This window comes from Podarcis pityusensis (assembly GCF_964106645.2).
Source record: "Podarcis pityusensis genome assembly, chromosome: 4".
NCBI classification, from domain to species: Eukaryota; Metazoa; Chordata; class Lepidosauria; order Squamata; family Lacertidae; genus Podarcis; species Podarcis pityusensis.
Genome location: NC_138027.1, coordinates 57,265,321 through 57,291,577, shown reverse-complemented (window position 1 = coordinate 57,291,577; position 26,257 = coordinate 57,265,321). Strand labels below are relative to the sequence as shown.

Below are 26,257 nucleotides of genomic sequence, written 5' to 3'. Positions count from 1 at the left end.
CAATGGTCAAGCATGGTGGGAGCTGTAGCTTCAGCAATACCTGGAAGGCAACAGGTTTGTCACCTCTCATCTTCCTCTTATGGGAAAAGAATGGGGGGCCAGTTGAGAAAAGGGGAGACTGTTGCTATATGAAGTTCAAATGGTGGGCATCAACATGATTCAGTTCAGACTCTGAATTGGTGTTTTCGGAAATTCTGCTTTGGCTCAGATAAGACTTGTATCTGTCCCAAATGGCCTGCTTTGGTTCTTGTTCTGAGATTTGTCTGAATCCAATACACACTCCAAGTAGGAAGTGGCAAAAAGAAAAATAAATGCCCCAGTAAATATATTTATTTGATGAAGATGGTGATCCAAGGAGCACAAAGCTTTTGCAAGCATCAAGAGAAACCCTCCTGGCACAAACAGTCTGTTTCAGCAGCTTGCTTTCTATGTGTGCTTTCTTGCGTCACACGCTGTCGTCTGGCAGTCACAAGCCACTTCCCACTGCTGAGGGATATCTGCTTGGCAAGAGTCACAGTTCTCTGAAAATCACGCACACAGCGGAAAACTCAAGACTGCTGCTGTGATCCAGACAGAACAGATCTGTGTTTGAGATAGAGCTGCAACGGTTGTGTTGTAAATGGATTAACTATGTCTGTATTCATCTTCAGTAGTGCTACCTGGGTGACAATAATTATGTGTTTTTGTTCTTTTGCTACAGTGAGGGAAAATGCCCTTTTATTGAATGGACTAAATATAACCCACCCGACAAAGCTGATATGCAATTCACCATTTTGCTAAGCACCGAAATATGACTTCCTGTATTTGCTTTTCTTTTGGCTCATGTAATGCATGGAAAGAGGGGAGCAAAGAACAGCATTAAAAATCAGGGAAAGTCTATGCTCACATAGCATTCTTAAATCAAGGATGCCCTCACCTGTTAGGATATCTCCCAGGTTCTCAGATAATTTCCCTCCAAAACTTGCATTGAATATACCTTGGCATTTTGTTCACCTGTATATATAAGCAGATCGTTCTTAAGTTTCACATATTCTAAGATGGCATATATATACTTTTATTTTCCCCACCACCTTGTATGTTTGAGTTGGTATGTTTAACTATGCATTTTTTCCTATTTAAATCCTAAAATGTTAACATTCGGTTTTGATCTCAAAGAGTCTCAAAAGACATGGCTAACTCAAGTCTCATGAGCTTGTAGTTTGCATGCCATAAACATAATTTAGACGCAATCCCAAATAATACTGCATGTGCCAAACTATTGGGGTGGATTTATTGGGCTTATTTTATAATATTCTTACTAAAAATTACTTCTAAATAGAAAACTTCAGATGGGGGGACGGGGGACTTGATTTCACAGACTTGAGTGCTTAATTACATTTAAATGGAAAAACACAGCATTTTTCTCACCTTATTAATTCTGAAACTTTGATATATTTGCTACCATGTTTTCAAACTTTGTTCTGTCAACAAACTAGCTAGAAACGTCCCCCCCAAAAAAGGAAAGCTGGGACTTTTTAGTATTTTAAAAAGAGCACGTGACTTGTATGTTACTGTTTCTGGCCTTAAAGCACCACTCATTTATGAAAACAAGGCAAATAAACCATAGATCAGCCTTCCCAAACAGATCCTCAAGATGTGCTGGACTACAGCTCCCGTCAACCTTAACTGCTGGCTGGGCTGATGGTAATTGTAGTGCAAAACATCTGGAAGGCACCAGAATGGTGAAGGCTGCCACAGACAATCTTTATAAACTATCAAAAGCTGTTTTCTTCATTTGGGGTGTTCCAGCTTGTATTTAATCAGTCCTCTGTCCATATACATTAAAAAAAATACCCCAAAAAAACAACAACAGAGCTTTCTGGCTCTTAAAATGTGCCTTTATGCCTTTAGGTAGGGAAGACTTCAGTTAGAAAACAACCTGTGTCAGGCATTCTCAGCTTTAGAAACTGTTTATTATTTTTGTTGTTGTTGCTTTGGCTGCCTTTACAGTGGTACCTCGGGTTAAGAACTTAAATTCGTTCTGGAGATCCGTTCTTAACCTGAAACTGTTCTTAACCTGAGACACCACTTTAGCTAATGGGGCCTCCTGCTGCCACTGCACGATTTCTGTTCTCATCCTGAAGCAAAGTTCTTAACCCGAGGTACTATTTCTGGCTTAGCGGAGTCTGTAACCTGAAGCATCTGTAACCTGAAGCGTCTGTAACCCAAGGTACCACTGTATATGGGCACATTTTATACTGGGATGGGAATCACTTTCTCCAGCTGTTAGAGCAGCGAAGCTGATGGCCTTGAATAGCCAAGGGAGATACAATTTTGTCTGGCAGAGCAGATTTATGACATTTCAGTAATGGATACAAGGGGCCATTTTGAAGGTTACAGACTGAAGGTCACTATGGTTTGGTGAGGATTTATATTCAGCACACCCTGCATTCCCACGTATCTAAATTTAATCTGCTTCCAGCCCCACCCCTGTAACATCATTCATTACCACTTAGTAGTCATGTAAAGGATTGTCTTTTATTGTATAGTATCCTAGCCCCATAGAATATAATGAAGGCCATGTATTTCAGGAAGCATGGCTCTAGATTTTTTAAAATACAATGTTTTGGCAATAGGATCTAGATGCAGTCACTGGTGGCTACACCACATGCATAAAGAACTGGATTTTAAAATAATAAATTTACAAGAGAGACCAAGGCTGGAACAGTCCTAGATGCTCAGAATTATAAAAGCATACCACAGGCAGAGATTGTTTGTATTACTCAAATGTGCTGTGGAGCTTTAATGGAGGCTGTGGAGCTTTAATGGAGGTTGGGAGAAGTCTGTTAATGGAATTGTCAATTCAGTTCATGAACTGCATAGTAAAGCCAAGTTATGCATGACAATGGAAATCTTCAAAGGGTCTTATTGCTGGGCTTATCCCATCCCATATAAAGCAAGAGCTTTATAGTAAATAACAGTGGACCGGCCATTGAAAATTTCTACCTTGCTATTGCTGTTTTGCATTGTTTGGATAATATTGTAGTTTGCTACTACAAAGTGGAGGCAGGGAACCTTCCTCCTGTGAAGAGACAATGAACACAGAAGCCAGTGGGTGGGGGCATTTCTGATGGTGCGCGGAAGCCGAATGTCTGGCAGAGTTTGCAGCTCTGCATAGTTCTCTCCATCCCCTCCGTGCCACCCTATGTGAGACTGCCCTTGAAAACCACCTGGAAAATTCCATTGGTGCAAAATTTTGCCCCTAAAATTTTGCCGGGGGGGGGGAGTCCTGGAACCATGTGACCCCCTTTTTGTATCACTTCCACTAGCTGTCAGTTTGTTTTCAAGTGAGATTCAAGATGCTGGTAACTTCCCCTAAGCTGCTTGGGACCAAGGTACTTGGAAGCAGAGCCGTAGCTAGGTGATCTGGCGCCCCTGGCAGAACCGTCCAGATTACACCCCCTAGTCATGGACAAATTAGCTCTTCTTTCCGCCTCTTCTCCATCCCCCCTCCACCCATTCCATTCACCCTCTATTTAAAACCTTGTCTTATGAGGCAATAATTGATATTTTTATTTATAGACATATTTATGTACATATTTTTAGCTGATTTTGCACCCCCCCTCCTTGCCTGTGCCCCTGGTGGGGGCCCACCTCACCACCCCCTAATTATGGGCCTGCTTGGAAGGGCTACCTCCTCCCATGTGAACCTACCCATCCTTTAAAGATCTATTATACAGTGGTGGAGGAACCCTCTCCGGCACGTGGCAGCCCGTACGGACTGTGCGCGAGAGCGGCACCCTGTATGGACGCCACGCGAGCGTCACCCATATGGACTGCGCGCGCCCTAGGCTGCTCTACAGCTGAAGGGAGGCAGGGGCCATCTTGTCAAGACCCCCTTCACCCCCCACTTCGTACGCCCCTGCTACTATAGCATTTGTATGTGTGAGCGCAACTGCTTCTGAGGAAAAGTGGGTGGCAGCACGTGACAGGGCTTTTTCTGTGGTAGGGCCCAATTTGTGGCACTCCCTGCTTCAGGAGGTTACCTTCTCTTCTCCACTTGTGTTTTACTGGTTCTTGAAGGCATTTCTTTTTAAGCATCCCTTTGATTTCTGCTGTTGCTTAATTTGATTTATCATTAGCTCTGGCTCTCTTGCTTTTCTGGTGCGGCTGTTAGTTTTGTGTACGTGTCTATCTTTGTTTATTCCTTGTATAAACTCATTTTTGTAGGGACAACATGAGAAAAAAGTTTTTTTATAAATAAACACAGAAGTACAAGCAGGGGAAATGTGGTGTGGTTTTTCTGGCACACTTATACATGTAAAGATCGTGGGCATTTTTTACAGAGTGCCAAGGCTTCCCAAGATTTTTCGTCCCACTGAGCAGGTGCCTGTATTAGTCATCTGCACTCCATGACTTGGTTTGTATATATCAGTAAGCCAAAAGCCTGTAGTTCTTGGGGAAGGGGCACTACCACACTATTCAGGGCTAAACCATAGTTGAGCTTACTGTGTTGAACCCAGGTTCATGTTTTGTCTTGCTTCACAAGCTATAACCAAGCTTTGTTCTTGTTTTACAGCTTGTTTGCCTGGAGCAAGAGAAACAAGGCCTATTTCAGACGACATGCTAAGCCAAACCATGTCTTAGTCTTGGGTAGCACAGTAACAGCAGGACCGGGAACGTGGCCAGTGAGTGATATTGGCTTAGTGATATACATGTGAGCGGGAGGTGGTGGCAGGGGGGGCTTCCTTAAACTGCTTCACTGAGGGGTGACCTCTTGATCAGCTATGGGGCGAGCGAGAGGCTGATTAAGCCCCCATACCGTTCCTGCTTGCACAAGCCAGAGTGGTACAGGGTAGGACTGGGCAATATCAGCACATCACAATATTTAGTTGTTGGTATACCACAATGTTAAAAACCAGGTATCGCCCAGCCCTAGTGAACACACGGTGAAGATTGGGCTGCTGACACCATCCCTGTTGCTGTCATACCTCACTTCCTGACCTCTGCCTGTGGAACTAGTAGTCTAATGGAACTTTATTAGTATTGGCAGTTTTCCTGCCCTAGACTCCTTTGGAAGAAGGCAGGGCATATAAATTTAATGACTGAATAAACAGGGCTCCCTGCAACAAAAGAATGTAAAGAAAATGCAATGGTGCTCTTTCAAAGCCAAGTTTAAGCGGCCCATTTTCATGGATCTGGAGTTACTGAGATGTATATGCTGCATAATGGAAAAATAAAAATTGCTCCTACAACTGGAGGGAACAAAAAGGTCAAAGGACGATGCTGTTCAACTCACAAAAGTTTGATAAAAAATGCTTTTATTCCTAAAATATTTTAAATACAAAGCTTTAAACACAAACCTTTTTAAAACAGTGTTCTGCTTCATTTAAGCCAGTTTAATTACAAAACCGAGTGAATATTCTTTTAAAAATAAGATCTTTGCAAATTCTGCTTTTTAACAGGACTAGTTATAACTCATAGTAATCCTAGATATTTTTAGAATGCACCCATGAACAGACAAACTGGTTTGAAAGCTGAGATTCCTGCTTTTTGTAGTCTTATCAACAACAGGACATCGTTTTTATTTTCACCTTGTGTTTAGATATGTAGTTTTAAATTAAAACATCACATATTGTATCATTCGTTGAAATTAACATCTTGGAATGAAATTCTCAGGAAACATGGAAGAACAGGAAAATGTATACTACACATGCATGTTTACAAGCCCCCCCCCATCAGAAATCAACCATTAAATTAGAATCCATCATTCCGAAAGTCCCAACAACACTCAAATTACCTTAACATTCATCAAGACATGTTGATGGTCTTGTCAGGGCCAGCCTCATCATGAACGAGGGGCCCCCTGGTAAACTCTAGTAAGCCTACGTCTCTACCTGTGGTCTCTGACAGGCTTGACTAGCAGCAGCATGGTCTAGCCACCATTTTAAATCTCCCACAATGCCTTGAACTAATGCTATATCAGGGGCATTGTGGGGAATTTAAATGGTGGCTAGACCCTGTTGTCTAGTGCTGCTTGCAATACCAGTCTGAGGGGGTGGGGGGAAGCATAAAGAGAGCCCTTGGGCAAGTATCAATGGTGAAGCCTTGCTTGGGTCCCCACTACTACTTCTGAATGATACTGACCCTGACTTTTGTCCTGCAACAGCCTTGGTAACTGTCAGGGTACTGCCATCGGAACAGGGTAGGGAAGCAGAGGGGCAGTTGGGTTACAGGGAACCTCCGAAAATCTTGCGAAGCAGTTCCTCTTCCTGTGGTGAGGAAAGCCACACCTCCAGTGGGGAAGAGGGGAAAGGACCAGAGGATGCTGCTGGGGTGCCTCAGCACCGCTCCTGACCAAGCCGGCCAGGAGGGAAGCACGCCCTTCCATCGCCCACCCTGCACAGAGGTGTAAAATGCAAAGAAGGAAGGAAAAGGCTGGGGGTGACAAAGCTCTTATGTTGGGGGAGGTCCTGGAAACAACCACTCCCGGATTCTGCTAGCGATTGAGGCAGACATGAACTTGTGGCTCTGCCCTGTAAATAGTCTTGCACCAAAATAAAACCTGTAAAAGACAGGTCTGAGTCCTGACTGATTACTCATGAGCAACCACCGCTGCCATCTGACAGTAACAGAACCATCTTTTGACTGTTAGGGCAACCACAAAGCCCTGAGGTTCAGAGCATTAAAGAAACTCTTCTCCAATCTCTTTACAGTTCCATCTTTCTAGCTGGAGAATTATAACATCTCCAACTTAAGAATGAACATACAACTATTGCTGTCCATATTCTTGTACGAAAGTAAATCACTGGCTTATTTTGGTTCCACTTCCCCACTATCTTATCACAACAAGTAGTTTTCCAACACAGTGCCCCACATTTGTTGCTTTTTTTATATTAAACTCCATTTAAAGAACCAATATTAATACTTCTATTTAAGATGTATGCCTTCCGTTATAGTTTGCTAATTGACCATATACAACACAAGATACAAGACATCTCCAAAACTCAAGCATGTCTGTCTTAACCAAGTCACATCACAGTATTTAAAACTGCAAGGAGATAAAGCAACCACCAAGCACGCTCAGAACAACACCACAAGCCACAGACGGGGACAGTAACACAGCACAACACATGAGACATGTGAAACAGTCAGTAAGAGTATTATTAGCTTGAAATTTTATTAGCACTGTGGAGAGATAGTAATTGAAGTGACTGCCCATTTATTCTGAAGCTGGAGTACAAAGAATATTACCACAAAGATCTCTTCATCAAAATAAAAAATGACCCACATGATCCAGTGTCAATGTTCACAATGTTTCCTGGGCTATGTCTTCGTGCTATGCTGCATTTGAGAAAAAGGGACTGAGAGTCTAAAACTTGCAGTAAATAAATTATCTGGTACAAAAAATTTTATCGTTTTGCACAGAAATCAACAGGAGAATGGAGATAGGCACCATCATGTTAGCATACTGTAAGATGACCATCATTAAAACTTACACTGCAGATTAAAAATATGGCCTTGCTTTCAAAGCCACCTTACTATCCAAACCATCTTTACCCTGTGTCAAAAGGCATTAAGGCTTTCAGATATAAATAAAGGCCATACTAATCTAGCTCCTTTTAATGAAGGGAGGATAATAATTAAGACCTAGTCTTTATCCATGGGCCCAGGGATAAGAACATTATAAAAATGCAAAAATTTACAAAACACACACAAACACACACCATACCTTCTTACACAAAAAGGAGAAGCAAATCTGAAGTAGCCCACAATGCTATTTCAAGTGCTTAGGAAATATGTGTCAACTGGAATACTTGGGCTATAGACAATAATGAGATGTGTGTTGGCAGCGGGCTACCCAACTGAGGTGCAAGCGGTTGTTCCACAGAAGTTCACCTCAACACAGATATTCCATTTCTAATCCATACCCTTTGGTAGGAAGATAAGAGAAAATAGCTTGAAAGGGAAAGAAGGAAAAGCAGAACAGGAAGCATGTGAGAGGGGTTGTGTACTTCTTAGCTCCCATGGAATTAAGCCAATAAATGCCAAAAACCTCTTCACTAGGAAAAACAACAACCAATGATTAAAAGAGTGCAAGCAACAACAGTTCAGAACAAATCTGTACACATTCATTCACAATGTGATAGGGTTATTTCAAAAATAAAATAAAAGATGGGCCTCCATAAATGGAACCCTAAGGTCATGTGCCATTACCTTTCTTTTGTTAACAGCATACACAAAACAGTCTCAATGTACAGCCAAATAGGTGCTTATTACAGTTGACAGCACCAAGGGTCACACAATCAGAACTTTATGTATACTATCCCATTAACTTGAAAAGGAAGATTCCCAAAATACCTCCAGAAGCAACTGGTTATACTGGACTGTTCTGTACAAAAACTACTACTCTCCTTATCGGCTTAGAAGAAGTCAATAGCAGTTGGTCTTTTCTTAGTTGGCATTAAAAGGGATTTCTTCATTTGAGGTGTTGCTTCTGCAGAAGAGCTGGCAGGGGACTTCAGCACCCCGTGAGATGGTTTTTGCTCAGGATTGAAAGCCACCCGGGAGGCTCCCTCTGGGGTGACCAGGATACTTTTGTCTGTCGTCTTAAATTCTGCCAAAGGAAAGATTAAAAAGCAAAAACTTGTGTATTGCATCATATTGTTATCAAGCATGTGCAAACATTCGATGGTTGCTAGAGCTGTTTGTGCACAGAAGGAATCCAGAGAGATTCTGGGGGAACAAATGGAACACTGCAGACCAAAAGTATTCTATACTTATTACCAAAGAGCCTGTCTGCTTCGGTACGCCAGACCACATGTGTCAACTGGGCCTGACCTAAAGGTGTGTCTGGTCCAACATCCTGTTTCCCACAATGGCAAAACAAGAGGCCTATGGGATGCTCATAACAGAACATAAGACCAAGAATACTATTCTCTTAATCATGTTCCCCAGCAACTACTGTTCAGAGGCATGGTGTTTCTGATACGCAGGGAATATATAGCCATTAATGACTATTAGCTGTTGATGTGCTCAGGGACAGAGTTCATATGGGGGGCAAAATCTCCTTTTCAGCCCAGATGGTGGTGAATCTAATGAGAGGTTTGTTCCCACCTCAGTGGTGTCACAGACAACAGCTTCTTCCCTCTTCTTCCATAAACCTGTTTGACAATTGTACAGTCGTACCTTGGAAGTCAAACGGAATACGTCCCGGAAGCCTGTTCGACTTCCAAAACGTTCGAAAACCAAAGTGTGGCTTCTGAAGGACTGCAGGAAACTCCTGCAGCCAATCGGAAGCCGCAGAAGCCCCGTTGGACGTTTGGGTTCCCAAGAACGTTCACAAACCAGAACACTCACTTCTGGGTTTGCGCTGTTCGGGAGCCAAGGTATGACTGTACTAGATTACTTGTGCCCTAAGGGCTGGTGGAGAGGCCCTTCTCTTTGTCAAACCTATAGTGGATACAAGATAAGTTACAATGAAAGAGAAGAGCCTTCTTGCTGGTTGCAGGTAGGCTATGGCGTACCTCAACTTGCGGTGTTCATTTGAACCCCTCCCACACACTGATTGGGGAAAACTCTTGCTTTTTGCTTCCCAGGCTGATGTTTTACACATGGCGAAATCGGTTTGGAGCTTTTAACTGTGATACCTCCTCATTTTTATATTGGTTTGTTTTATATTGTTAAAGGAATGTTGTGTTTTAATGGTTGCACACTGCTCTGTGTGGTACAAAAGGCAGTGCTAAAGAGCTGTGTATAAATCACAATGAGGCACATTTTTGGTAGTTGATTAAGACGTTAGATATGGATTTTGTCTTTGTTTCAATATTAAATGCATTTAACCTTTGGACAGAATGCATCAGTCAACAATTCCTGTGTGCCTGCATTTTGCAACCCTCATGCTTGTTAAGCTATAAACATGTAATCTTATCTAACCCTAAAAGTGACTAGCCAGCCAGTATGTTTTGCTATGTCTGTTTTGAGTTAACAGTAGGATGTAAATCCAGCATCTCCTTGAAGCTCCTCCAGATGTTTTGGGGAAAGGGAAGTAAGATATGGGATTGGAATGTCTCTAGCCACTACTGAAAGCCTGATGGCTAAGGCAACTGGGTTAAAGTGTGATAGTTGAGGCCAAATGGCTTGGGGCACCCAAGGTAAATATTGGGAAGTTGACCTCGGAATGGAGCCATGCATGCCATTTTCCTCTTGGTTCTGTGTTTTATTTAAAAGATGTTCCTTCACCTGGGCAATAAACAGCTGGCGTAGAAGTAAATTCTTACCACAATTACATGCACGGGCAACATTTAGCAACTGCTATTTAAAACTGCATCAAACCTTCCACTGTTTTACCTGCCTGTTTTCAGAGAAGCAACAAGGTTTGAAGTCATTTTGAACTTACCAGCAGTCATGTTTTTACTCAGTCCAAAGGTGACCTTTTTGGAGTTGGAAGATTGCAGCTTGCTTAACTACAAAGAGAGATTAAAATGGCAGATAAACTTGTGTTTTTGGACCAGTTAAACCCTTCCCTTTATTAAAACACTTTTTGTGTCTCTCTGATATCTGAAGTGCTTCCCAAAAACACAGTTAATTATCATCATCATCATCGGTAGTTTAGTTTCTGAAAGACTGAAATATTTGCAGTTTTGTGCAGTATAAAATATTCACTTAAGTTCTGGTGTGTTTTGTACAGGAAAACATTTTAATATATAAATACAATTCCTACTGAATATACTTTGCAGACACCTAGGTGTGACCAATAGGCTTTGGGGAAAAGGTCCAATAGGGCCAGTGGGATATTTTTCCCTAATTGCAATTGCAGTATGGGATCCCAATAATTACCACCCCTCACTGCAAGCTGATGCTATGTGCCTGAAAAAAAATATTAAAAATCTGCTCCTCAAATACAAATACACAGTTAATGTGGTCACATGCAGTTTGGCTCGCAGAGACAAAAAATTCTGAAAATTCTATGCCTAAAGTTTGTTAGGAGATAGCAAGCATGGCATGCAAGCCTCCAAAATTTTCACGCAAGAGAGCATGTCAGGTCTTTCCTCACACAACCGCTCTCCACACCTCTGGCATGTGGTCCCTGAAAGGTTGCCCTGAAGGGAATGTGGTGCTTGCGCTGAAATGGGCTCCCTGCCCCTGCTTTAGCTGCAAATTATAGCACCTTTGTCACTATACCTGCATGGGGGAAATGCTGCCTTTAGCTTTTCTAAAGAACACTGGCTTTGGTAGAGTTGTCTTTTCAAATTTCACAAAATCATTTCCAGTCTTTGCCTTCTTGTTCCTTAGCAGCACAGCAGCGCCACCTGTTTCCTGCAGGGAGAGAAAAGAGCAGCAGAGATCAATTAGCAGAGTCTGGACACAGTAATATGATGCCGAACAGCACCAGGGGCCTTGGTGGAAATGGTCCGGCAAGAGCGCTGGACTAGCTCCTGCTGATGCACCTGCACCCAGCTGAGCCAACTGCTTCTCCTCTCCTTCTGGTAAGCAGCAGTGGCTCAGTCCCTGCTCCATCTCACCACTACTGTATTAAATGGGGATGTGTTGAATGTAAAAAAAGGCTGAGCCAGAGCAGTTTCTCATGCGCTGAGGGGCTATTTATGAGGGGCCTTTTGCAGGCAACGTAGGAGGCACTAGGTCTACTGGTGCTCACAGGAACCTTGTTAGCAAACCATGGGCATACAACATAGTCTATATACACTGCAAAATGTCCATGACTTCCACTCCTTTTTGTACAGCTAGATCACATATCGCCCCCAACCTTTAAGACCACAAACATTAGACAAGTCACGCACTGAAACTGCATGACTTCATCTGGAAAGACAAGAGGATGTTTGCATTAGTACGAGAAAATCCATTAAACTGGCCAACAGCAATCAGACCAGGTGTACAGAATTTAAATAATGTCATGGAAATACAGGTAGTGAGGCCTTTGCTTGTCTAATCTTAAACTGTCAAAGCTTTCACTTCTTAGTTTCAGAAAATAGATTTTAAAAAACAACAACACATGGGATTTGGGGATTGATTTTCTTCTTTAGCTTCTATCTGGTCACCTGTTTTACTAGTAAAACCATCCATTATATACATTCTCTCCAAATAGAAGCAGTACGATCTGTGTTGGAAACATAGCTGTCAACTTTTCCCTTTTCTTGCAAGGAATCCTATTCGGAATAAGGGTATTTCCCTTAAAAAAAGGGAAATGTTGAAAGCTATGGTTGGAAATATAGCTGTCTGAGGCAAAAGTACACAGATCTGGTGCTACCTGTAAAGCAGAACATCAGAAAATGCAGCCCAATAGAATGTTTATTGTGGCCAGAGAGTCCTCCGCAACCTGCTCCCCAAGCTGAGGTGGAACCAGACATTGTAAGTTGCAGGACAGACCTACTTACACTGCTTTTGCTCTTTTTGTTTTCAACTTCAGTTACAGCTTCTTCCATGGAACTTAGGACTTCCTTGATTTTCTTTTTCTTTTTCAGGCTGATTATTTTCTGCTTGGAACCCCTAATCTTGACCAAATTTTGTTTTTTCCTCAATTTAACTTTTCGGAGCACTGTGCATCCAGATTCTGCCAAGTTTTCCTTTTTGGGCTGCTCAACAGCCTCTTCAGAAAAACTGCTCCCAGATATCACGCCAGTCCCTGCTTTCCGTTTCTTCTTAATTGCTTTGCTACCACAGGATACTGCAGCACAGTGGCTGGGATCTTCCTCGGTACTTATATAAGCCTGTCCATTTTGATGGGTGAATTCTATAGGGACTTTCCGCAGGCGGCCATTTTTCTTCTTGGGCTGTTTCTTTATGCTGTTTACCAAACAAGTCAAGTTCTCCAGCACAGAATCACCACTGATACCTACAGCGGGTGCGGCTGAAGAATCCATTTCACTGACCTCCATGCTTAAAGACTTCTTTGGTCTTTTCTTACTATTTAATGATTCACTGTCCTGGTTTGGCTCTTTGGATCCTTCCTCAGGGACCAGTCCCTTCTCATTACATTCAGCAGCTATACCGAAGTCAACCATCTGGCTGGACTTCCTCTTTCGCTTCTTCTTTTTCTTCTGTGGCCCTGGGCTCTCCTCCTCTTCCTCAATATCATTTTTTATGTTTCTAGCACGAACTGTAAAGAAAAAATAAATAAGCTTTTAAATTCAAAGAAGAGGCTGTCGAGCAGCAGCCTATCTCTCTTCCTGGGAAGGGGGCTCTACACCTGAAGAAAGAGTGGGTGGCCCCATCTCCTGGGGAGAGTGATTAGTAATCGAGGAATGGATACTACTATTAGACCCAGCTTCTGCGTGTCCCAGAGGTACTGCTCTAGTCACTGTTGGAAAACAGAATGCGAAACAAGATGAGCCATTGATCTGTCCACAACAGGGCAGCTGCTATACTATTACTGTACAGTATTTGTTGTTAACAGAGCTGATGAGAACAACTACAGTACCACCTCAGTTTTCGAATGCCTCCATAGTCAAATGTTTCGGAACTAGAATGCCGAAAACCCGGATGTAAATGCCTTGGTTTTCTAACGCACCTTGGAAGTAGAACAGGAAACATGGCTTCCTTACTGAGGCTTCTGCTTTCATTTTCGAACATTTCGGAACTCAAATGGACTTCCGGAATGGATTACTTTCGAAAATCGAGGTACCACTGTATTGTCATTGATTTTCATGTTAGATATTTTAATAAGCCCTGTTCAGATAACCGCCCGCCCCCCAGGATTTGGATCACATTGAGGGGAAGATCAGAGCCACACTCACCAGCTCTGTTCCTATGCCCTCATTACCATGTGTGCATATGTGGGGGGAGGGGAAGGTGTGTGTGAATTAAGGAGTCAGTTCTATGTATGTAGGCTTCCTGCATGATTTAGAATGCTGATTGCTTCAAATCTTCTGCGCCTCAATGTGTGGAAGGTTGGCAGGAACAGGACCTGAAAAGGCAGAATACTGGGTATATGGACCCACTCTCCTCGACATATGGCTGCTGTAAATTGTGTTAGGGGAGAGTGTCTAAACAAGGTTACGTTCATGCAGAAAGGCCTAAATGTTCAGGCTTTCCCTGGCAGTTAACATTAGTTCCAGCCACCCTCTGTTAATTTACTTTCAGTTTAATTGAACGTTACATCAATCAAAACGATACGCACACAAAAATATAAAATATACACACATATATCTAAGAAAAAGACAAAAGTTACAAATAAAGAGATGAAAAGAAATACAAAATAGCACTGTCTGCCGTTTCACAGGAGAGTCAGGAGAATTTGGCTGAGTCCCATTTCAAAATGTCCAGAGTCTGGAGGGAAAAGGCTGGCCAGCCTATTGATTCAACACTGCGAGCACAGCATGCAGAAATCCTATTGAGAGTGCTTGATTTGTAACACAATCAAGACTTCCCAAGTCTTCTGTCGTCATCTTGTATTTTTGATTATTATCTGTGGCATTTGCTTTGTCTAAGATATGATTTCAATATATTTCTGAACTCTGTAAACTGCTTTAGGATTTTTACTCGCCAGGGGTATATAAATGCTTTTAAATACACAAACAAAACTTGAGGCCACTGCAAAGCTTCCACTCCCTTCCGGCTAATACTCCAACAGCAACAGCTATTTCTAATTTCCAGCAGAGACAATTTATTATCATAGTGAAGTTCAGTTAGAGTTGGTCAGTTACTTAAAGAAAGTAAAACAAAAGACGCTTAAAAGTGCAATCCTACAACAAGGCCCTCGGTTCATCTCCAGGTGTTTTCCTCCTAGTGGCACAACAATAAAACTGCTAGCACATTTGCAAAGCTAAGCAGGGTCCAGAATCGTTTCAAATTGGATGGGGGACCATGTATTGGGATTACAGCATTGCAGGGTGTTGGACTAGATAACCTTCGGAGTCCCTTCCAACTCTACCATTCTATGATTCTACATGGAAGTCCTTCTGAGTTCCATAGGGTTTACCCTCCCAGCAAAGTTTGTATGGGATTGCAGGCTAAGTTAGGATATTACATACTGGTAACAACCTCACCTTCTTTTTCTGGTTGTGTTTTATCCAAGGGTTTGCCAGATTTCCTTTTCCACTTCCTCCTGCTGAAGGTATCATCATCTTCATCTGTAGAAACGTCTTCAGGGAAGTCATCCTGTGGAAAGGTCCCTGAAGTGAGAGAACACTGGAGTGTGAGTTTCCCCCAAGCAAATAGTGGCTCAGAGGTCCTTCACCCACACAACACTCTCTTTTCTCTACCTATACTTTAGTCCAGCCATCACCAACTTGGTGGCCTCCAGATGTTGTCAGACTGCACCTCCCATCAGCCCCAATCAGCATCTGGAGTCAGCCAGACTGGTGACAGCTGTTCTGGTGTGTATCTTTCTCCATTATCTTAAATGCCAAGCAGAACAAACTGTTCATTCAAAGAGAAGGGCAAGACCTTATCACACCTCCCCAAAGGCAGGAACGGGCAACCTTTGGGGCTTATCTATCAGTGTCTACATGATGGTAATTGGAAGGGCTGAAGCAAAGATTGGGTGGGCACCCCTTCCCTCTCTTTCTGCCACCCTCTTCCTTTAAGTCAGCCCCTTCCACTCACACCCCAATCCATTCCTCCTTTATTTACCACCCACTTCCAATTGAGCAGAGAGCCGCATGTGGTTATGAGGCTGCAGGCTGTCTATGCTTCTTTAAGAGCAGGGATGGGGAATGTGTGGTCTCCAGCCCCCATCATCCCAAGGAGGATGAGAGTTGGTGTCCAACACTTGGAGGGCCACAGGTCCCCGTACCCCTGCTTTAGAGCGTCATGCGATACTGGACACAGATATATCTAGCTAAGTTCTACTCATTAAGATAAACAGACCAAAGTTAGTCCCATCCATTTATTTCAATGGGTCAGCTCCAAGTGTGACTAATGTTAGGATACAACCAATTTTCCAGTAGGTTATGATGGAGGTTGGACTAGATGACCCTCATGATCCCTTCCAACTCTATAATTCTATAAGAGGTGATATAAATGTCCCCAAAAGAAGCCCTTTCAGGTGCACATAAGATATCTGTTGCAAATGTAAAATGACTGTATTTTCTTTCCTATGCTACTGTACAATTCTTCATGGAAACGAAACAGTAGCAGATGTTCTTGAAGCCTCACCTTCTGCAAGATTTTGGAACCTGAAAAATAAGTGGAAAGGAATTATGTTGTCTCAGTTACACCCAAAAAGGAAGAGCTGACAGGCACTATGGGGAAGCAAAAGATAAAAGGGCCGGGTGTTGGGAATCCAGAAAGTGAAAGGAAAGAGAGGATAATCAGGTAAGTCAGCACAATCAGAAAGAACATTTATTACATAGGAACTTACTTTTTCACCACTTTGTACAGACACTTTCTGTTATAAGCAGGTGTGTTTTTTCTGCTGGCCAATTCAAACAGTGTGTCGCCAACAGTTTTATAATCAAACTGTAAACATAAAAGAGGAAGGCATTACAGCAACACAGATCAGCTGCATTCAATCATTTAGCGCAGAACCACTTAAGACACTAATTTACTGATTTTGTACTTACTCCAAATTGGAAAACCCCAATGGCAGGCATAGGCAAACTCGGCCTTCCAGATTTTTTGAGACCACGATTCCCATCATCGCTGACCACTGGTCCTGTTAGCTAGGGATTATGGGAGTTGTAGTCCCAAAACATCTGGAGGGCCGAGTTTGCCTATGCCTGCCCAGTGGAGCATCTCTGTCCAGCTCTGTCCCTGTGCTTCTTCCCCACCAGTCCAAGTACACTCATTCTCTCAGCCATGCTCCTTCACATCCTCAGGCCTTTGGTTACTGATCCTACAGCTGTCAGGCCTCACTTTCATAAATCCCAATAGGAACCACACTTCAGGAAATCTTGTGAGTCCAACCCTCACAAAACTGCACAACATTCACTTGTGTTCCAGGTCCTGCACTTCGAGAACCAGCAATTTGATCTACATTTAAATCAAGCAAGACAATAAAAATGGTCTTCTACCAGTTTTCAAAGAAAAAAAGATCATTAGGCTAGTTAAATATTGTTTGCGAGAGCTTTTCATTTATAAGAGAGCAGCCATCGAACTTAATCAGATTTAACAAGGCAATCCCTAGTGCTCAGACCCTACAGAAATTAGTATGTTGTCAAACTCAATACCCACCTGGAGAACAGGCCCAATGTTATCATCCGCATCTTCTAAAAGGTTGTCTGGTGCCTCTGAATCTAGGGAATGTTTGCTTGGCAAGTCTGTGCCTGCAGGATAAAAGCAACACGTTTTACAGGGCACCAAATGTGAAATCCATAACAGCCTTCACTAAGGTCAGTGAAGCTGCCATCAACATAAAGGAGAGATGCTTTATGCAAGCTGTTAGATGTTGCACACCAGCACCTTAAGGACAATGTGCGTGCATGCACACACAATCTCCCTTTACCCTCAGTGGAAGGACACATGTATCATGTTAAAACAGTGGCCAGAAAGGTGGGGAAATTTGAATAATAAGCTTTGCACACATAGGGTTCTAGGTTCAATCCCTGGTATCTCTAGGTGGGGCTAGGAAAGAGCACTCCCACAGGTGTCACATGCTCCCATGAGCTCACTTTTACTAGTAAGCAGATGGTTGCATTCTGAGTTGAAGTTTTCAAAGCAGAAGACATGACAGGAATCCATTCTAGACGTTCCAGTTATTACTGTGCCAGGCTCATACCTTTGACGACTGGCTCGTTCTCTCCTTCATTACTTTCATCTTCTTCCGATAAGTCATCATCGCTCCCTGCTTTCAGTTCTTTCATTAAATCTTCTATAGCAAACGGGGACTGATCAACAATGGTTTCAAAGATGCCACGGATTATGACTTGCAGCAAAAGATGACTGAACCATTAAGGGGGAAGGGGGGAAAAAAGGAGCATCACAAAAGCATTCCATTTTATGGACCCTCTTTCCAATCTATCAAAAACTAACCCATGAAAATTGAAAAAATTGTATGCCATTTGCAAAGAGTAAATAAAAGAACTACCAATAAGTCAGTCACATAGATTGTGAATCAGAAGCTGCTGTCTTTGGATTCGCCCAGGGTTTTCTTCAATATCACCATAGTAGCACCCGAGGATCAGGAACTAGCTTTTTTATCATCAGTACAAAAGAAACTCATGCAGTTCCCATAGCTACACACTTTCATTTCAAGGCACACAAAAGAAAGGGTTGCTTCACAAACTGAACATTTCACTATCTCGCTTCTTCTGTTTTAATTATGCTCTGCGAGTCTATCCAGACATTATCTACTATTTAAGAAGAACGCCCCCCCCCCGACAACCCTTTAACTTCAGAGTCAATACAAGTAGCAAAACATAGCTATATAACATACTCCTTGGTCTTGGCAACGATTTTGCAGAATGGTTCTATAAATTTGAGATTCTGGTCTGCAGTGAGCTGCAAAAAAATAAAATACATGGTTAGTTCAACATCAACCTATTCCAATTCTACTCAAAGAGATGGGAAATTTCCCATTCTGAATATTCCCAAGGTTCCTTGAAAAGAGCTAGGACTCAGGGGGAAAGAAGCATTTTACAGTTGGGGTAAATATATCATAGAAGATAAGCTCTCTCTTGCCAAACAGATACTAACACAGGCTGGCTAAAACAAATACGATAGCCTACAACAATAGAAATACAAGGAGAAAATATATTTTATTTCTAAATATATATTTATGAATTACTGTGTAACCAACTGAAATGCTGTCAGGATTTGACATGATGTATTATCCTATCATCTGTTAAGGTTGTCATTATTATGGATTATTTTGTTTCCTTTTGATATAGCCTGACCAATTTCAAAAAGATGGAAACACATATCATGATGATATTACTGACACCCCTTTGTAATGTCAGATGGGAAGCATTATATAAAGTCTAGTTATTTCCCCTGTATTTAAGGAAGACATTTTACATTTTAGGTAACATAAAAAGTTGAGCAAATCTGCAATTCACAATTGCTCCATGGTGAGGATTTGCTTTTATTAGCATTAACCAAAATTTTCAAATTTTATATGTTTATATAGTGCTACAACAACAACAATCAATTAGATAGTGTGCCCAACCTAAGCAAACACACACAGAGTAAACTTGACTTTAATATCCTTCCTAGGCGAAGACATTAACAGCACTCGTTTTAAGCATATATTTTAGGGAGACTTGCTAGATTGCACAGCAATACACAGAGATGTTTTGTTTCCTACCTCTTTAGCACCAACTTTAGCCAATTCTTCCAGATAGATGTCAATAAAATGCAATTTTATCCCAACAGGAGCCTTGCTGTCTGGATGAATAACCTCCTTCATTAGGAGGTTCAGAAATGGCTCAGTAAAACTGGATGAAAAGCGGGGCGGGGAGAAAATAAAGCATGGTCCATTCATCTGTGTAACGTCATATGACATTGCATCAGTTCCAAAAGAGTGGCCACTGCTTTTGAAACAAAACAATCTGATCCACTGAAATAGAGCAACAGCGTGAATCAGATATTTTCTTCTCTAAGTGATTTACCAGGGTGAGAGTTCCAGCAAGTTTACCCTCTCCCAACAAATCCTTTGATGAAAGCTTGTTTTAATACCTTAACATATAAAAAACTGTGTGATGTCAGTAATACGCAATTTAAAATTGCAGAGATATTCTAGAATTTTGCACTAAGCCCCTAAACCAGTGTTTCCCAAATGTGGGTCTCCAGTTTTGGGACTACAACTCCCATCATCCCTAGCTAGCAGGACCAGAGGTTAGGGTTGATGGGAACTGTAGTCCCCAAAACAGCTGGAACCCCAAGTTTGGGAAACATAGCTCTAAACTTTTGTTTGTATCCAATGCAGTATAAAGGTTTCCAGCTTGTGCAACAGGACTGCCCCACACCATCCACAATCTGCTCTGAAGGGTTCGGGGGAACCCCACAACAGATTTAGGGGGCATGGTGGCAGCAGAGGTGTCCCACTGAACCCTTACGCCAATGGGACACTTATGTTATGAATGCCAGCATGGGTGCTCAAGAGCGAACAGGCAAGACTCCCACTGGTCTTTTCAAGGCTTTATTATCTGTCCAAAACATTCACAATGCAGAACGTCTCAATTCCATGTCTGCTCAGTCGCTAGCAGAATCTGGGAGTGGGCGGTCCTTAAACTCTCCCCAGCAGAGCAGTCTTTTGACCCCCATCCTACGCCTCTTCTCTCTGCGCAGAGAGGGCGTGGGCAAAGGGGGACCTGTCTCCCCCCCGCTTTGCTCCGGCTCGGTGATCTTCGGCGGCTCGCTGTAAACCAACTGCACTTCCACCTCCCGCCTCTGAGCTGATGGCAGTTCCCTGACAACTTACTTATAGCAATTCACTGGATATAAGATGGTAGGACTTCAAAATCCAAAATTTTCAGTGGCCATTAATTATTTTGGTCAAGCAAATATGTACATTGGTATAAGTTGCACAGCTGACACAACTTGCACAGGATTCATGGGAATCTCACCTAAGCAATGCAGATTTTCTATAGATTGGAAATAGATACAATACAGATTTTAACTATTAAACAATTCCTAACTTTTCTCACGGTGCAATTAATCTACTGAACCTCTACTCAAACCTTTATTTTCTTCTAGGAACACAATCTGGTATTTCTAGTGGATTGCATCGAGGCCTTTTTAACAAATAGGCCATGTGCCTCTTTTTTCTTCAGCAACAGAATTTATTGTGTGCACTGTAGGCAGGATGCAAGTGTGTGGGAGAAAATAATAGCAGAACCACTGAAATTTAATTATAAGAACATTTTTATTATTATTGTATTGCTACTTTATACAGCACTTTATATAGGTCTAACTCTATGGATGTTTACTTAGGAATAATCCCCAGTGAAGTATTCTTACTATTGCTATTCAATTTATGGCTGTAGTACAAGTTTTAACACTGCCGTTAATATACGTCTACCCGGAAATATGTCACATATGTGTTCAATTTATCTTAGAATTGCTGCTTGGAATACAAAACCAGATTTGCAGAAAAATATGTATAAAGGAAGTGAGCACAATATGAGCTTTTGGGATGAGGCCCATTACGTCAGCCTGGATAGCTCAGCTGGTTACAGCTTGGTGCCAAAAATGCCCAGGTTATAGGTTTGATCCCCATATGGGACAGCTACATATTCCTGCATTACAGGGGGCTGGACTAGATGATCCTCAGGGTCCCTTCCAACTCCACAATTCTATGCTTCTATAATGCTTATCAGGGATTGTGAAAGAAAAATTATTGGTAACTCATCAATAGATTTAGAGTGAGCAAGAGTAGTTTTAGTCTCTCTCTCTCTCTCTCACACACACAAACAAACGTGTGCACACACACTCCCCAGAGGCGCCACCTACCTTTCATTCCATCCATTTCTTTTCAGTACTTCAAAGGACTGTCTCAGCACCATGCGGATCAACTAGGTTAGAAAAAGATACATCCCATCATGTTTCAATTGATAGGAAATCATCACTTTGTTGACAAACATCTTAACCATCCATGCAACCTTATACATGTCTATAAGACCTACTGTTTCGATTCGGCTTTACCCTGAAATCAGCACTTATAGGATTATAGCCAATTTTCCTGTTTTTGTAAGAATGTAACTTCACATATAGAAATTTAAAGTCTTCTCTTGATGCTAAATGGATTACGGAAGTATGGTGGGACTGCAGAACTCATGCAAGGTTTCTCCATAACACCAAAATCCCCCAGCACACAACAGTAAAGATTAAACATGACATGTTCACGTCTCCCCACTCTGGTTTAAAAATGTGAATTCTAACTTTACATTTGAAGAGTTCTCTATCTATTCCCATTGCTGAATCTTACTTGTGTTGTGTTGTGTTCATTCATTATGCTACTACCTAATTTTATGAAACAGTGCAATCCAAAAATTGGAAGATTTTTCACCCCACCCCACTGATTATGCCCCTTTAAAACACAGTTTAAGAAACAGCTTTTACCATGTAAAATTTATCTAAGCGCAGGTTGTCTATTCCATTCCACTCACGGTTCATGGTCTGCCAGAAAGTCTGAATGAACAAATGCCCTGCAGTGAAATAAATAAAGCAGCTTTAAAGTTCCATACAAGCTGTGTTAGTTCAAAACATTTTCACTACACCTTTTATAAATGTAGAGGGGAAATATAAAGCTGAAGCTTGCAGTTTAAAAGAAATACGAGTACTGTAAGGTGGGGAATGCATAAGAGGTGAAAAAAAAAAGTGCAATGTGATAAAATTGGATAATTTCTCTCTCTCATAATACAAAAAGTGAGACCACCCAATGAAGCGGAATGTTAGACGATTCAGCAGAGACAAAAGATAGTACTTCTTCACATAATGTGTACTTGACAGATGGCTTTATCCTCTATCTACCCAAGTTGGTCATTGCAGTCTGCAGAAGAGATTTTCCTACAAGTTCCAAAGATTTCAGAAGCTTGCTCCACAGTAATGCAGGCTTTTAGTGTGTTTTGTGGAACAGCATTCCTGTAGCAATATGACAGGTGCCCACTATTTGCACTTTCCAGAAACAACTGAAGACAACTTTGTTATGACACTTTCCCAGCAGGGTGAATAGGCATCTGTCACTGGTGTCTATTTTGCATTTATTTTTATCCACTATTTTCTGTATTGTTTTAAACTGTTCTTATTGCATTCTTTACATCACCTTAAAATTTATACAGAAAATGATAAATAAACAAATAAATAGTAGCTACTGTAGAACTGTTTTCACAAGATGTAATCACAACCACCAACTCAGATGGCTTGAAAAGAGGATTTAATATCAATTCATGAAAGATAAGGCTACAAATGCCCCCTAGCCATGATGGCTGGTTATGCTGCCTCTAGTGTTAGAGGCAGTATGTTGCTGAATACAAGTTCCTGGGATTCAGGAGAGCACTTCTGGGGAGAGCACTTCTGCAGTCAGGCCCTACTTATAGGCTTCTCAGAGGCATCTGGCTGGCCACTGTGAGAGCAGGATGCTGGACTAGATGTGGCCAGCAGGATTCTATCTATTTTCACATGTGAAGGACAATTAAGACAACTCCAAATGTGAACAATGGTAGTTAATTATCTCTCTGTTCTCAATAAGTGAAGGAAGCACAAAGCCATCAGTGTGCTGCTGAAGCAAAAAACCTGAAGGGGTTGGCAAGGATCAAATCCAACCCATCAAATCCAACCTACTCCCCAAGGCCTAATTTTCCAAGATTTATCCAGAGGGAGCTGACATTTTATTCTCCCAACAGAAACATACACAGGACCTATTCACATGTTATTCCAGTTACTTCTCAGAACTGCTCAGTACAGATGGAGAGAATGTCTGACCTAGCATTCCACATGTTTCAGCTGAATTCTATGGTTAAGTATAGCTGCCCGCATTGATGAGTTCTACAGGAGTCTTGATGATGCGTAAGAATTTCACCTTGTGACCAATAGAGCCTCTTATATGTAGTAAGGTATGCAATTCTGCAGCAAACAGTGGCTGCCCAAACACTGCCCTCAAAAAAAATTAATCATGGGCTATTCATGTGGTTTTCATAGAAAATGAAGACACAATGCTTCAGGACATCAATTCTTTTTTTATATACTAATAAGCATAACAAACAAACTTGGCTGGAAACCCCTGAACATATAATAAAAGTAAAAAATAAAAATAACTTACAAGCATCTATATTCTCTATTACATGGGTAAGTTGTGCTATATTGTTCGATAACTCCTCCTAAAAATGAAAGGAATTTTTTTAGTATACAACGTTCCAAGAGTAGATTCCATTTTTCCTTTTCAGAAACTACCCCCTCACTCCCAAACACTGAAACTGTTCTCTAAACTCCCCCAAACAAAGAAAAGATTATTTGATAATTTGACCAATAAGGTCAAACTATATTATCACAGTTGGTCTGAAATAGTAGACAAACGAAGAACCTTACCCAAAACAGGGTGGACATTTCAACGCAGAATTTGGTCAGAGACAGACCTACAACAGTCTTCTGTGCTACCTGTACAGTAGCAGACATGTCTCCAAATTTCAACCACTGACTATTTACTTACCACACTCCTCACCCTGTACAATTGTCTTTCATGTTATTATGGGGACAAAAAAATCACCTCCAAATTCCAACTGAACATTGGGTATTTTGTTACCCCCATATACTGTAACATGCCAGAGGGGGAAAATACATGAATAAAAGCATAAACAACGTCAGTGCATGATGAAGAAGGGGCACAGTGTCCCCTCCAGCCATTACACTGTGCTCCCGAGGGTGGAGCAGGCAAGGTCCACAGACAACTGCTCCATAGGCAATATCACGGCAATACAGTGGTGCCTCGCAAGACGAAATTAATCTGTTCCGCGAGTGTCTTCATCTAGCGGTTTTTTCGTCTTGCGAAGCAACCCTATTAGCGGCTTAACGGATTAGCGCTATTAGCGGTTAGCGGCTATTAAAGGTTTATCGGCTTAGCAGCTTAGCTGCTAAAAGGCTATTAAAGGCTTAGCGGCTTAGATAAAGGGGGGGGGGAGCGAAAAAAAAATCTCAAGACTCGCAAGACATTTTCGTCTTGCAAAGCAAGCCCATAGGGAAATTCGTCCTGCGAAGCGCATTGAAAATGGAAAACCCTTTCGTCTAGCGGGTTTTCCGTCTTGCGAGGCATTCGTCTTGCGGGGCACCACTGTACATCCTTACACAGATTGTACATACCTGAAGCAGGGGTTTATCCTGCATCCACATGCAGTAGAACAGTCCTTTCCATATTTTCAGCCATTCTTCCTGGCTAAAGGTACCTAGAGCAACAGAAGTAAACTGCGTATTAGAGAAAAGGAGGCAGGTTTCCCCAGCCTGTCCTACAAAAGCCCCTACCCCTAGAGATAACGGGAGCCCATTTGCCCATGAAGAGCGGCGCCTCCCCTTCAACCGTACCATGACTCCACACTCGCTTATCCCACCGACCCTCAGTAGTTCACACGGTACCTGAGAAGCAGAGCCCGGTTGCAAGCACCTCACGTCCCGGCGGCCATGTGCCCGCTCAACCCCACGCCCGCCTTTCCCTCCTCAGTCCTGTCGCTGCTTCGGGCGGCTGCTCTTCTGCCCCACGCGCTGCCCTCTCCGCCGCTCCAGCAACCCGGGGCGCCCGGCTGCTCTGCCCCACCAGCGCCACGTGCTTCCCCCGCATCCCTCCTTCCCCGCTCTTACTCGCCGGGCTCCGAGTCCGGAGAGCGAGGTAGCCGCGCAGCTTCTTCAGCGCCCGGTCCCGAACTCGCTTCTCGTTCGCGGCCAGCCTCTGTGCGAACTGAACCTCCGGAGGCTGCGCGGCGGCGGCGGCGGCGGCGGCGGGAGCCATGACACCCCCACCACGGAGAGAGAGAGAAAGGTAACGCGCCGCCCTACGTGGGCCGAGCCCGGGCAGCCTCTCCGACGCCTGCGGATGACGTCAACAGCCGCTGCTCCGTCGCAGACCCACAGGCGCAGAAAGGCGCGAGCCCGCCAATTCGGCCGCTGGAGAGAAAGGGGCGGGGCATAGCGGAGGGGGCAAGGCGGCGCGTGGCGCTCGAGGCAGCGAGTGGCGCAGCGTGCTACCCTACCCAGTCACATAGGGCGTTTAATATGCCCTCTTCTTTATACCCAAGTTGTGAACGACAATACGAGCAAATTAAAAATACACGGTCAACAAACAGGAAAAAAATAATCCAATATCAAAAAAGCATGCTATGGGACCTACTCCCAGGTCCCATACACATCGATACACAGAAATCTCCTCCATTGAGTTCGATGAGGCATTGCCCCAGCGGGTGTAGGATTGCAGCCTTATTCCCACCGAAGTCATGGTTTTACCTTTGCGAAAAGGTTGAGGGCGTTTTTGTTCAAGGCGAGCAAGTAGGGGTGACGTGACAGGTGCAATCAACGCCACACTCGAATCAGCCACTGCAATGCTGGCATCCGTCTGTTTCGAGGGACAATCTGGACTGGAGTATGCTTCCGGGCGTGAAGTCAGACCGCTACGTTAGCAGCACCGAAGTGACCTCACCGGGGAGCAAGCCCGGGCAATGCTGCATGGAGGCCATGGGCTGCCCAGGCGACAAGACCCCCCCCCTCTCGGCCTCACTGATGGTCCAAAGGAAAGCAGAGCAATGCTTTATATGAGAGCTGGGGCTGGTCGTAAAGGCAGCTAGCTGTTCGATTTTTGTTGGCAAAGGATAATGTCACAGATGCGGATCTTCACTCAAATACTACAAAAGAAACAAACATTATTGTATTGCTAACCTATACAGAACCGATTTCATGTAAA

At 42.8% G+C, this 26,257-nt stretch overlaps 1 protein-coding gene across 1 annotated transcript; it reads right to left on the bottom strand.

Annotated features, from left to right (window-relative positions):
- Positions 1–7,134: 7,134 nt before the first annotated feature.
- RRP1B (ribosomal RNA processing 1B) lies at positions 7,135–25,387 on the bottom strand. Its single transcript, XM_081003750.1, has 16 exons — positions 25,165–25,387; positions 24,673–24,755; positions 23,639–23,696; positions 21,940–22,025; positions 21,331–21,392; positions 19,184–19,313; positions 18,314–18,378; positions 17,657–17,820; positions 17,113–17,204; positions 16,301–16,398; positions 16,096–16,115; positions 14,985–15,110; positions 12,375–13,096; positions 11,164–11,298; positions 10,379–10,445; positions 7,135–8,596 (listed from the first exon to the last, which is right to left on the bottom strand). Exons 1-16 carry the CDS (start codon positions 25,310–25,312, stop codon positions 8,403–8,405), a joined length of 2,250 nt encoding a protein of 749 aa, XP_080859876.1. The 5' UTR covers positions 25,313–25,387; the 3' UTR covers positions 7,135–8,402.
- Between the last annotated feature and the right edge of the window lie 870 nt (positions 25,388–26,257).